Below are 12172 nucleotides of genomic sequence, written 5' to 3'. Positions count from 1 at the left end.
AATATTCATTTATTTTAACACCAAAAGACAAACACAACAAGACCTAGGAGCTCCAATTTTGACTGAGAGTCATCACAGCTCACACCTTAAGCTTTTTCTTAAGCACCATGTCCTATTGTATTTTTTGTTTGTTTAGTTTTTTCTTGTTGTTATTCGCATCCCCTCACCATGTTTTGGTTTTGTACAACAAATGCTACTCTGTATGAAATATAATGTTTATATTTACTGTTTATTTGTGATATAACTAAAGCACATATTCCAACTGAGAATGTTACTGGACTGTTATATAATTTTTAAAAATTGTACCTGTAATGGTCATTGTGCATTTCCAGTTATTCCCTTTGATGAATACTGTATATTACTTAATGATATCACTCATGACAATCCTTATCATTTTGTATCAGTATATCTTTAGGTTAAACCTTTTGCAAAATTCCAAGTGTATTATTCTTCTGTCACCGTCATCAGTGTGTAATAAAATAGTGTTACCATTTTAAAATCTTTTACACTCCAGGAACATCATGTGCCTAGTTTCATCCATGTGCCATTGCCTTGTTCATGTTTTTATCCTTTAACATACCATCAGATGTTTGAGCTGGATGGTACAGAGAACTGAGCCCATGTTGGCAGGCTCCTGCGTACCAACAACAAACACCTTTAGTGACCTTGAAAAACACAGAAAAAACGGTCAAAGGCAAAACATGTGATGATGTACACAAGCCACATTTGTCCTCTGGTGTGTGTGTGTGTGTGTAAGCCTTTTTTCCATTTGCATGCATGCAGCTGCTGAGGAGGGACTTGATGAGGAAAGATGGTACAGGCCACACAGGCGTCCCACAGTTTGTGTTCAAGGGATTGTCTTGTTGCTTAGATTTGCCTTTTCTCTCACTAGTGATTCAACTTCAAGGCAAGCATGGCTTACAGGAATGTGGTAATGTACATTGAGATTGGTTGCTTTGTAGTCTGTTTGTCTGGATGGGTCCTGGTCTGTTCCACATTGCCTATAGAGAGCTGGACTTGGTCTGAAGCTAGCAAAATAGTCCTGACCTCACCACGCTTCTTCTCCAACTTGTGGAAGGATTGTGTAAGCGATTCAACTGGAGTATCTGACTGCAAGGAGATTCCATCTTTGCTCGCATTAAATTGTAAGTGAAATGAATTTCAGCACGAGACATGACTATCATTAAAACAAGTGAGTATAAAAACTTTTATCTGCACAGTGTATAGTGTGTGACGGACATTGATTTTGCTACTCTTGGACAGGGGATATTCACATGTGCCGTGCCCTCATCATCACCTGCATTGTCCTGTCCTTCTTTGGAACAGTTCTGGTCTTAGTGGGAATGAAATGCACTAAAATTGGGGGATCAGATATTGCTAACGCAAGAGTAACATTTGCCGGGGGAATGAACTTCCTTATTGGAGGTAAGATGTTACACAGAGACATTTGAAACAAGTTACATTTTAATATATGATTAATAATTTGAAAAATATGTGTTTATTGTTTCAGGCATGTGTTCTATGGTTGCTTTTTCCTACTTTGCTAACACACTTACAGAAGGCTTTAGAGACCCTACCTTCAGAAATAAGAGGTACAATCGATGAAGAATACAACAAACTAGGTTTATCAATTTATCAACATTATTCTGGGAAGAAGGAAGAACTGTACCATGATGAAATATTTCTGTATTAATTGCCAGGTTTGACATAGGTGTTGGTGTCTTTATCGGCTGGGGAGGCTCCTCCTTACTGGTTTCTGGAGGCCTTGTTTACAGTATTTTTGCAGGGAGGGAAGGCTGCCATTCAGGGTAAAATGTTGCCACTGTATCATTGTTTTCCTGCATCTCTATCAATTCCACCCGCCAGCTACAGGGAAAAAATAACCATGCATTTCTTGAATTTCAACTACACAGGCCAGAACTCTATCCTGCCTACGAGTACTCTGATGTCTACACAGTTGTCTCAAGGCAAAAGAGCCTTGAGTCTTCAGCTCACACTGAGATTAGTGGGAGCAGAAAATCCCGGACCTTCAGTGACAGCAGAGCTAGCAGCATCTCTAGGGTCACCAGTACCACCAAGGGGATAGCTACCAGTGCATATGTGTGACTTATCTTCAGTGGTGGAAAAGAATTATCTGCTGTGTTTTTGTTCTTCACAAAATTGGGTGTCTTTATTCTTAGAGTAATTTCATATTTTAGTCAGTGAGCTTTAATAATATCCTTTATAAAAAGGGCATTTCTCACAGCAGGAAAAGCACAGGTGTTAGTGGCAATACATTAACAGACCCTGAACCAAAACAGCCAGATACACCTTGGTCAATTTTATCATTCACACCTGTAATTTCCAACTGTAAAATGTCTGCCGCGAAAAGATCTGTTTTCTGTGTGCAAGTAGGCTCGATGTTCAACATGATGCATAATTTACACTCTGTCTTTCAGTAATATACTACTAAAATGTTGACTGACAGTTGCATGCTTTGATCAACCACTGTTACATATTGTAAGAGGTTTTTGAAATTTGCAATAAAACGTTTTGAAATTTAACTCATGACAAAGAGAAGAAAAAAATGAGGATGTTCATATATGTTCATCTTAAGTGTAATGTTCTAAGAACAGTGTTCTATAGCAAACATTCATGTGGCTAAATCTTATAGAGAATCTGATGAACTGGTTTCCATATTTTCCAATAAGATAGATTCACATTAGACTACAGGGCTTCATTTGTCCAGAGGAAACCTTCAAGCATCAAAAAGTGGCCTCCTGAAAGAGGTGTTACTGTCATAACATGGACTTTGTGGGTTATCTAATTTGCATTTCAAGTGGAAATATAATAGGCATATTTTATATAGTTCATAACCTCAATATTATGGCTTAATTTACAATTACAGTGCATGTATGACCTCATCTTCAGCTCATAAACCCTCAAAATGTGGTGCACCTACAACATCATTAAAATGACTGTGGTGGACTTAAGTACTCTACATATAGGCCTAATCAAGAGCTATAAATCTTCAATCGGCCCTTGTGCAGATCGCCCAAAATATATGTAGAAATTGTTTTATTTTTTATTTATTCTTTCAAGCATGTAAAAACAGTTAATATGACAACACACATAATTTTACACATAATCCAGTATCAATTTGCTTATACCTAGTACATGCTTGAATGGAGTAGGAAGAAGTCAGACTTATCCAGTCCTACCCTATGACATCATCTTACCATCATTGGTTTGCAAGCAGTAAAAATGTAGAAACATCCTAGTCGAGTTATAATTTGTACTCTCACACATAACACGCACACTCACTTTATGCTGCCGTGGCTGCTTTCTGTTGAGCTAACAGAGGTGGGCGGGCGCTTTGAAGTAGTCCAGCCAATCACAGCCACCCACGACCGGTGGTTGGCGTATGTCTGCTGCTGTGCTGTAACTGGGACAGGGCACATGGAACTGTTGGTGACAGCGTAACATGGGTTTGTGGCATTTAACGACACAGGATTTGTTGGACTCAAATTAAACCATGGTTTCCATTGAACATGCAGCACATAAAATACTGACTTACATCCCATATGTTTTTGTTTTGATGGACTTGAGATATGAAGGTAAGCAGCTGACTAACTTATAACTTTACTTTACTAGACAAGCTAACTAACGATAGCCACTAACTCGTAAACATACTTACTTTTGCAAGGACTTTGACTAACGTTGTGGTCCATACAGCCTGCGTTTAGAGTCAAAAGTAAGGGTAGTTAACGAAATCTAAAGCAGCCATTGGCTAACCTTAAGCTAGCTAACCAGTCATCGAGGAAAACCATTATTTGCTAACTGGGTAGTGACCAGTTTCTTTTAGCCTGCCGCTGATTAAAAACTAGCTTATCCGCTTCTCTGGTAATGTTTGTTAACACTGGTGTTTTTGTGTAGGTTAACCTAAGCTACCGTACATCTTTTAGCTAGCTAGCAAACTTAATTTAAGTCAGCTCTCTTGACTTAATGTGTTTACTTTAGCCTAACTTGCACACTGTCGCCTGACAGTGTTTGCGTAAATACGTTACAAAGACAGTACTGTAGTTGTCTGTGATAAAATGTTCTCTGTTGTATATGTTTTTCAGGAGTGAACTGTGGAAGGGATGGGAGCGTAGACAATCACATGGAGATGGGGAAGAAACTGCTCGCTGCTGGCCAGCTAGCCGATGCCCTCTCTCATTTCCATGCTGCTGTGGGTAAGTGACTTTTAATGTTGACTCTGGTTTTACAGGAATGTGTATAAACGTGCACAGTTATATCTTCATGTTGTGTTAACAGACGGAGATCCCAAGAATTACATGGCCTACTACAGGAGAGCTACAGTGTTTTTAGCAATGGGGAAGTCAAAGTCTGCACTGCCTGATTTGAGCAGAGTCATTGAACTCAAACCAGACTTCACATTTGTAAGTTTATGTTTTTGTATCAGTTGGTCTGAGTTTATTTATTTGGTGTTTTTTTTAACATTGATACATACAGTTTTGTTACACTGCAGTTGTACCAGAAATATACAGATGGGTGACAAATTAAAGGGAAAAACCTGAACGATTGGCCCCAGCAGTGAGGATATCTGGTGGGTCTGTTATGCAGGGGAAAATATTTGCATTGCACAGTTTGGGTCCACTTATCCCCTTAGAGGAAAGGTTACTGCAAATTAGCACAAAGTTGTTCCTGTGATGAAACATGGAGAGTGGTCTCTCCCAGGATGACAAGAGTCCCCATCCACAGAACACGAGGTGTCACTTAATGCTTTTATGAGCATGAAAATGGTGTGAATCATATATTAAATTAAGGCCTTCACAGTCACCAGATCTCAACCCATTTAAACACCTAATGGGGGATTTTGGACCAGTATGTCAGACAGAATTTCCACTACCATCATCAAAACACCAAATGAAGAATGATGTCCATCCCTTCAGTAGAGTTTGAAGACTTTTGTAGAAGCAATGCCAAGGTGCACTGAAACCGTTCTGGCGGCACATGGTGGCCTGATACCTTACAAAGGTTTTGCAACAGATAAAAAAACAGCAGCACCATAGGAACCTGCTTGGTCTCATGCAATATGCATTTTAAGGCGTTCAGGGATGTAAAATAAGGGAAGCGAGAATGAAAATTTATACAAATAGCCCCAGTACCTGATTTAGCACTGCAGACGGGCCGCTGTGGCCAGTAGAACTGCAGCTGATATTTCAGGAAAAAGCAGGTTTAAAATTTGCGGAACAGCTTTCAGCATGGCAGCTGCTATTCATCAGCATTAAGAACATATTTGAGTAAGGAGAGGGTGTTTTCTAAATCACATCTCTTTTTGAGATGCCAGGGGAGGATGTGAGGGACTTGGAACAGGCTTTCAGGTCATACCGTTCATCAACTGCTGAATGAAATGAAAGAATATTTGGCTGGCAGAAGACTAGGTTATTGCAGTTCATCTCAGAAATATATTTGTTGCTCTCCTCAACCAACAGAGCTCAAGTAGCAGTAAGCTTTCTTCTATGCTGCATCTTATCTCCACATGTGTGCAATACAGGCACCATTAGATGAATTTATTTAAATGAACACTGCTGCTGCTTTACATCATTTGTGTTGGCAAATGTTGCAGTTACAGAATATTTTACGCACCTGACAGTAATTTGTGACATGTTTAGTGAATATCCCCTTTTATGTTGTTTTTTTTTTCCTTTAATTTGTCGCCCGTCTGTACATTGTAGGTCTTACAGAGTAGTGTGAGAAACACATCTACACATATAATAAGAATTAGGCTAGCTATATCTGTGTATAGTATATGTATATGGTTTATAGGTTATATCTTATAGCTGGGGAACAGGTCAGCTATGCCAGCTGCATTGACAAGTCAGTATTTGCAGACGTATGCAAAACAAGCCCTCTTTCCTTCTCTCAACAGGCACGGCTTCAGAGAGGAAATCTCCTTCTGAAGCAGGGGAAACTCGATGAAGCAGAGAGTGACTTCAAGAATGTGGTAAGTGTAGTCTACAGCAGTAAGACTGAGAGGTTGTCGTTTTGTCAAATAAGCAGAGTTCACCAGGAGGTGTCAGTGTTGGTCTGTACCCTGGTTAAGAACGAGAACTATAGGCTTAATGAGTTTTCATTATGTTTTAAAATAAAGACAATTACCTTATTATTGTGAAGCATGTTTTCTATGCATTGTGGAAACTTGTTTTTTCATTGCACTGCACAGTTATACTTGAAAGTTGTCAACATTAGAGGTTTTGTTATTGATGAATCAAACTGACTTGAAACTCTTTGAAACCAAGTAACAAGTTAAACATGATGCACATTGTACACGTATAAGCAGGGAAACCCTGCATCCATAAGCCACCTTACAAGATGTAGATAATAATTGGCAGTGAACTCTCATTTGGGCCTTCGGGGATCATTTATAGGTGCTCGTTAAGGATTAAGACTGGAACTTGCTAATGCATTTTCCATTAGAAGTACCGTTTTACATTGAAGTTTCAGAACACCCCCAGCAGACATAAATGCCCTTGTTATAGCTGCTATTTATTCTTAGATTCCACCTGCAGCCCCACAGGCTTGTTTTTAACATTAGCTCCTCTTTATTAAATAAGCATAAAACCAGTGATTAAATTGATCTTATAGATAGATTAAAGTTCAGTGGTTCGTCCTGTATTACTGTTGTACAGACTGTTATGTGAAACCTTGGTTGGCTAATATAAGTGTAATGTCGTACCGATAGCTCAAGTCTGTGTGCTTTAAATACAAGTTAAAGAGTCACTATCCAAAGTATACCCCCTTCTTAAAATGGAACCCCAGCACCCAGCAGAGGCCCAGCATAGGCATCTGGACTTCAACAGTTTTACATGGACACCATTTTGCTGGTATAATGTCAAGGGATCTGGCCAGAAAGTGCATGCTGTCTTGCTGCTTCAGCAGTCTACAACATTGGCCTAGTGTAATGCATCATATTTATGCATTATGCTCCTCCCTAAGCTGAACTAGCAGCTTGAAACACTTAAAGGGTAACCTGGTCTGGTCTAACCTGTTTTTAAAGGATGTGTCATTAGCTGACATAGCTCTTGTGAATATGATGAATTCTAAGACAATGATTATAATGTAATGGGCTTAGGGAACGTAAGTACTGCTGTGATAGGCAGTGCTATCAAGAAGCAAAGTTGGCAATAGAATATGAGCACTCGGAATACATAGGCAGATAAAATGAAAAACGTCTTATGCACACTGAGTTTGTTCTGCCACACCTCATATTCCTCACTCTAACCTGGCTTCAGTTTTCGTTTGTCATGCTAGCTTTTCTCCCGGTAGACGTCTTTTAATTGTGACTAAAAATACATGATTATAATATCTTGCCTTGCAATCTTTAGCTGAGGTCCAACCCCAGCGACAAAGAAGAGAGGGAAGCCCAGAGTCAGCTGACAAAGTCGGATGAAATTCAGCGACTGGTGGCTCAGGCACGCAGCAGCTTCAGCAGCCGGGACTATTTGACCGCTGCCGCTCAGCTTGACACAGTCATTGAGGTCAGATACCTGCCTTGTCAGCATTGCCTCATTTTCCTCAAGCCTGATATTATGTTTGTCATCATCACAGCAGTGTTCAGAGAAGTTTTATAGCAGCTGTACATTTTAAGAGTTACTGCTCACCTGTTACAGACTTGTGTTTGGGACGCGACTTCTCGTGAGATGCGAGCTGAGTGTTTCATTCAAATGGGAGAGATGGGGAAGGCCATCAGTGACCTCAAAGTTGCATCCAAGTTAAAGAGTGACAATACCCAGGCTTTCTACAAACTCAGCACCATCTACTATAACCTTGGAGACCATGAAATGTCCCTCAAGTAAGTGTCACTGTGAAAGAACCTTCTTATTGTTACTTAGCTGGTTCTCTCAGAATCAAAACAGCAGAATTACATGTATCAAGTTGTATATTTGTTAAGTTACACTATATATCCACTTTACATCAGATTTCTGTGAGTGTAGTACTATGGGTTGCTCTTAACAAAGTGATTCAAGTGCATACTGTACACTCAATGGCCAATTTATTAGGTACACCTGTACAATTGTATGCAAGTCAGTGCAACACTTTTGCCTTAACATCTGAGTTTATGATGCTCAAAATGTTTGTTTTTTGGTGAAATTGTCATAAATGTATCAATTAAATTATATGTTTATTATTATGGCTATAGTTAAAGGTGGAGTTGTACTGGACTACATTATATTCAGAGGTGTTCCTAATATTCTGACCCTCTTATGTATGTAGCTGGTGCGGACAAAAATAATAGACACCTCTAAATATCATGACCTTTAGCAGTTCTTGCTTACATAACACATAATGGAATATTTAACAGTGCAAACTACACAACTATAATGAAATGACCACATATTTGAAATGTGAAGAGCTTGAGCTTCACTAAAGTGTCTTTAATGCTGCAGTGTTGTGTGTTGTTTTAAGGTGTTCTTGTTATATTCGTCCACCCGCCTGTAGGTTGGGAAAAATAGCATATTCAGTGCCTCAGGTAACATGGAAAATGTGCCTGTTGTAACCACTCTTATCTTCTCTCTCCTTCAGTGAAGTACGTGAGTGCCTGAAGCTGGATCCTGATCACAAGCAGTGTTACAGCCATTACAAGCAGGTCAAGAAGCTCAACAAACAGATCAAGTCTGCAGAAGAACTCATCCAAGAGCAGAAGTGTGTTTGTGTGTGTTTTTAAGCAAGTGTCAGTCTTTGTATATATAAAATAATGCCCTCTGAATACTGTACCAGGGATTGCATCAGCTGTACAACGATTGCTTCCATATGTTCGAGCTTTCTGGTCTTCCAAACAGGAATGCAAATCCTATATTAATGTGAATGTCCATGTCTGATGCTTGGATATCCTACAGTGTATAAGACTAAGGTCATAAAAGAGTTGCATGATGTTGGCAGGTGGAATGAACCATACTGCGTCCTTCTGTTCTGCTGGTGTCACAGTGTCGCTGAACCTACCTCTTGCACTTTTAGGTATGAAGACGCAGTGAGTAAATACGAGGCAGTGATGAAAACTGAACCCAACGTACACCACTTCTCTCTCCTTGCCAAGGAGCGCATCTGCCATGCACTGGCACAGGTAAGACCCCAAACTGCTGTGACAGGATGTATTAACTCACTCTGTGCTTTTATTAAACAATATATCTGACCACTGTGTTTTTGCTGTGTTGTGACCAGGGTCAGCAGGCTAGCAGAGCTATCTCAGTGTGTAGCGAGGTCCTCCAGTCGAACCCGGAGAATGTTAATGTGCTCAAGGACAGAGCTGAGGCCTACATCCAAGAGGAACAGTATGAGGAAGGTAAACCTGTCAGCTGGAGCTGGATTTATTTTACAGTTTAGTGGAGACAGTCTGTTAAGTTTCCACTTTTTTGTGATAAGAACACCTGTGATTAGGTGAAGTTGGTGCAATCTACCCTGCTGTGCCACTTTATGAAGTCTACCTGTATAATCTAATGCAATCCACTATAACAGCTCCGATACATATTCTGACTTTCAAAGCTTATAATAGAAGTTTTTGTACTGTAACTACATACTTTGGTATACTATATGACTATATTATACTATGTCAATCATTTTAATTGGCCACGTATGTTTAAACACACAAGGAACTGTGCAGAGGTACAGAGGCTCTCAATGTGCTTTAAGGCAACTATGTGAAGCCACAGTTAGTGTACTGGTCTGACTGAACATTATCATCTTTGTAAATGTGGAATTTATGCCTGAGTTGTTTTATTGGATTGCATTAGATCTTACAGGTGTACCTAATAAAGTGGCCATGGAGTTTATATAGTAATATCCCTAACTCGACTGCCATTATAATTGATGTTATGGCAGGAGTCTAGCACAAGAGGTCCTTGTAATGCTACACAGGACAAAGTGAAAATCTCAATGTTACATCATGTAAGCATCTGATCATTTGATAATTTTATTGGTTAGACTTGTTTATGTCTACTGGTATACCGTGCAGAAGTAATATGATTTTAATGTAAATATCCAAAGAAAATGCTGTCATCAAGCATACAGTCACATCCAGTTAAATTCTGTCTCATTTAACACAATCACTCAGTTCATTGGTGAATCCATTTTAACTTAGAATTTTTACTAGCACAGTAAAGATGAAATGCAGATAAATACAGCAAGACCCGGTTAAAGCACATAACTAGTACATCTGAAGCCTGACCACAAACGTCAGCTGTTGGAGCACTTATCTCATACAGTATAATTAGAGTTAGGTGGAGAGCGTTAGAGGCTAGATGTAGAGCTGCCCTGCACTGTTGGCTGAAAATGTGCCGAATTTGTTATCAAGCCTAAACCCATTCTTCAGTAGCGGTGCCAAAACTCAGGCACACACATACATTTGTACAACTGGCATAATGCATTCCCCAGCCTCTTACCCTAACCATCACATCTGAATGCCTGAGCAGTCCAAGCCTAACCTAAACATGGTTCTAACAATAACCCTAAAACTTGGTCGTAACCCTTAAACAGCCCTTTGAAGTTGTGTCAGAAAGGGAGCACTAGCCAGTGTGTTCTGTCTCTCTCTCTCTCTCTCTCTCTCTCTCTTTCATGCACACACACACACACACACACACACAGCACTCACTATCTCTGTAAAGCCTGTGCAGGCAGAGGGGGGGATTAAGCTGAAACAACGGTCTGTTGTCAAATCACAGAAAGTCCACTGATGGCAGATGGTGAAATCAGCAGCAATAGTCCGTCTCCCAGCCTTCATTTTACCTGATGCTCCGCTGCAACCAGTGTATTATGTTGGTCAGAATCCCCATTTACATTTCAAATATAATGTAAACCATCCACCCCACCCCAGTAATATATAGACTGCCAATAGGGCCTGGACTTTAAAAAAGGGTTATTATGATTAATCATTACTTTTATTTGAATGATTTAATTACCATTTGATAAAATCCAAACACTGACATGCACATCTGTACTAAACATTATGCTCATGTAGTGGTTCAATCAGGGCTGCATCATGTCAGAAGTGTCTTGTAAAAAGAGTTTTTACAATTACTTATTATTGCATAAATAAAAAAAATAGTATTTGAAGTTAAACTGTAACAGAGGAGAGCTGGTGTCATTGGCTGCCTTGAGTTATGACTGTCCCATAAATTGTGATGTGAATAATTGGTATGTGCAGACCTATTCCATAGCTCGCACATATCACATGATGCCCTGTCAACTCGGTGTTGATTGTTGATGTGGTTTTTTTTTTTGTTTTGCACATGTAGGCTTATTATTATGTTTTGTGTTGCCAAGGAAAATAAATCCTTGTTCCACAGTTTTCTAATCAGGAAACGCTTTTACAATTTAACCTGTAATGTGCACTTTGTGAAATTTTACACGGTGTTCCTCATTCGTTGAAATTAGAAGTGAAGATCAGATTTTAGCTGCATCAACAAAAATAGAATCAAATCAAAATGAGTTACTAAGAATGAAATCAAATTGAAAGCAGTTCGTCCTGAACTCTGATCTCCTCCATAACAATTTACAGTAACAGCAGTGTAGCAGATGACTAGAGGAACTTCTTACTGCACAAAAAGCAAAAGGACAAGATGCAAAATGTGCAGTATACAGTACAGGTTCCAGGGGATGGGGTCTCTCGAACACTGAATTACTCCTTAGTACCACAAATTTATAGAATACTTGAAGTACAATCCCTAAACAGTGGTAGAGAGAAAAATAGGACTGGTAGTGATACTGGCTGATACTCAGTGGTGATCTATAACGTGCCAACTATTCTCACAACTTTCATGAAACTTTAAATTGTTTCCGATGCATCAGGCTCCAACACTCTTACTTATTTGCACAGCATAAACTCAAACGCTGTTGTGACTCATCACCAGCCAGTGAGTCACACTCGAGTAGAGATTTTCTGTGGTTATTTTTCAACAGCGTGCTGCTGGTTGAAGCTTGATCGAGGTAACTACAGTGGATCTGTTGTGTGTGCGACCACAGTTTGACAGTACGCCTCATTCAAATCCAAGAGCTCAGATTGAAAATCTACCTCATACCTGACACTTTCAGTTGGCTGCACAGGCAGATAATGAGCTAAAAGGAAGGGCTGTCAGTACAGGCGAGCTGCTGTAGATGGGGGGGGGGGGGCCCTCCAAAACGGCAAACAACTGTC

The 12172-nt window shown here is 39.7% G+C and overlaps 2 protein-coding genes across 3 annotated transcripts in view; both read left to right on the top strand.

The window, feature by feature from the left end:
- Nucleotides 1–865: 865 nt before the first annotated feature.
- Nucleotides 866–2106, top strand: LOC109958134 (claudin-10-like). Its single transcript, XM_020596534.1, has 5 exons — nt 866–1145; nt 1264–1425; nt 1511–1592; nt 1701–1808; nt 1914–2106. The coding sequence occupies exons 1-5, from the start codon at nt 914–916 to the stop codon at nt 2104–2106; spliced, it is 777 nt and encodes a 258-aa protein (XP_020452190.1). The 5' UTR covers nt 866–913.
- Nucleotides 2107–3346: 1240 nt separating this feature from the next.
- The window catches only part of dnajc3a (DnaJ (Hsp40) homolog, subfamily C, member 3a), a 13371-nt gene continuing 4545 nt past the window's right edge, over nt 3347–12172 (top strand). Inside the window, exons 1-9 of one of the 2 annotated variants that reach the window (XM_020596430.1) lie at nt 3347–3467; nt 4104–4214; nt 4297–4421; nt 5915–5989; nt 7371–7523; nt 7656–7837; nt 8569–8688; nt 9001–9106; nt 9205–9325. In XM_020596430.1, coding sequence (XP_020452086.1) covers nt 3464–3467; nt 4104–4214; nt 4297–4421; nt 5915–5989; nt 7371–7523; nt 7656–7837; nt 8569–8688; nt 9001–9106; nt 9205–9325 — 997 coding nt within the window. In that variant the 5' untranslated portion in view covers nt 3347–3463. Of the gene's footprint in view, nt 3597–4103; nt 4215–4296; nt 4422–5914; nt 5990–7370; nt 7524–7655; nt 7838–8568; nt 8689–9000; nt 9107–9204; nt 9326–12172 lie in introns of both variants that reach the window. The other variant, XM_020596429.1, reaches the window with a different exon arrangement.

The sequence above is a fragment of the Monopterus albus genome, unplaced genomic scaffold (assembly GCF_001952655.1).
Source record: "Monopterus albus unplaced genomic scaffold, M_albus_1.0 scaffold30.1, whole genome shotgun sequence".
In the NCBI taxonomy this organism is placed as follows: Eukaryota; Metazoa; Chordata; class Actinopteri; order Synbranchiformes; family Synbranchidae; genus Monopterus; species Monopterus albus.
Note: the sequence above shows the minus strand (reverse complement) of the source record. Positions and strands in the feature narration are given on the sequence as shown.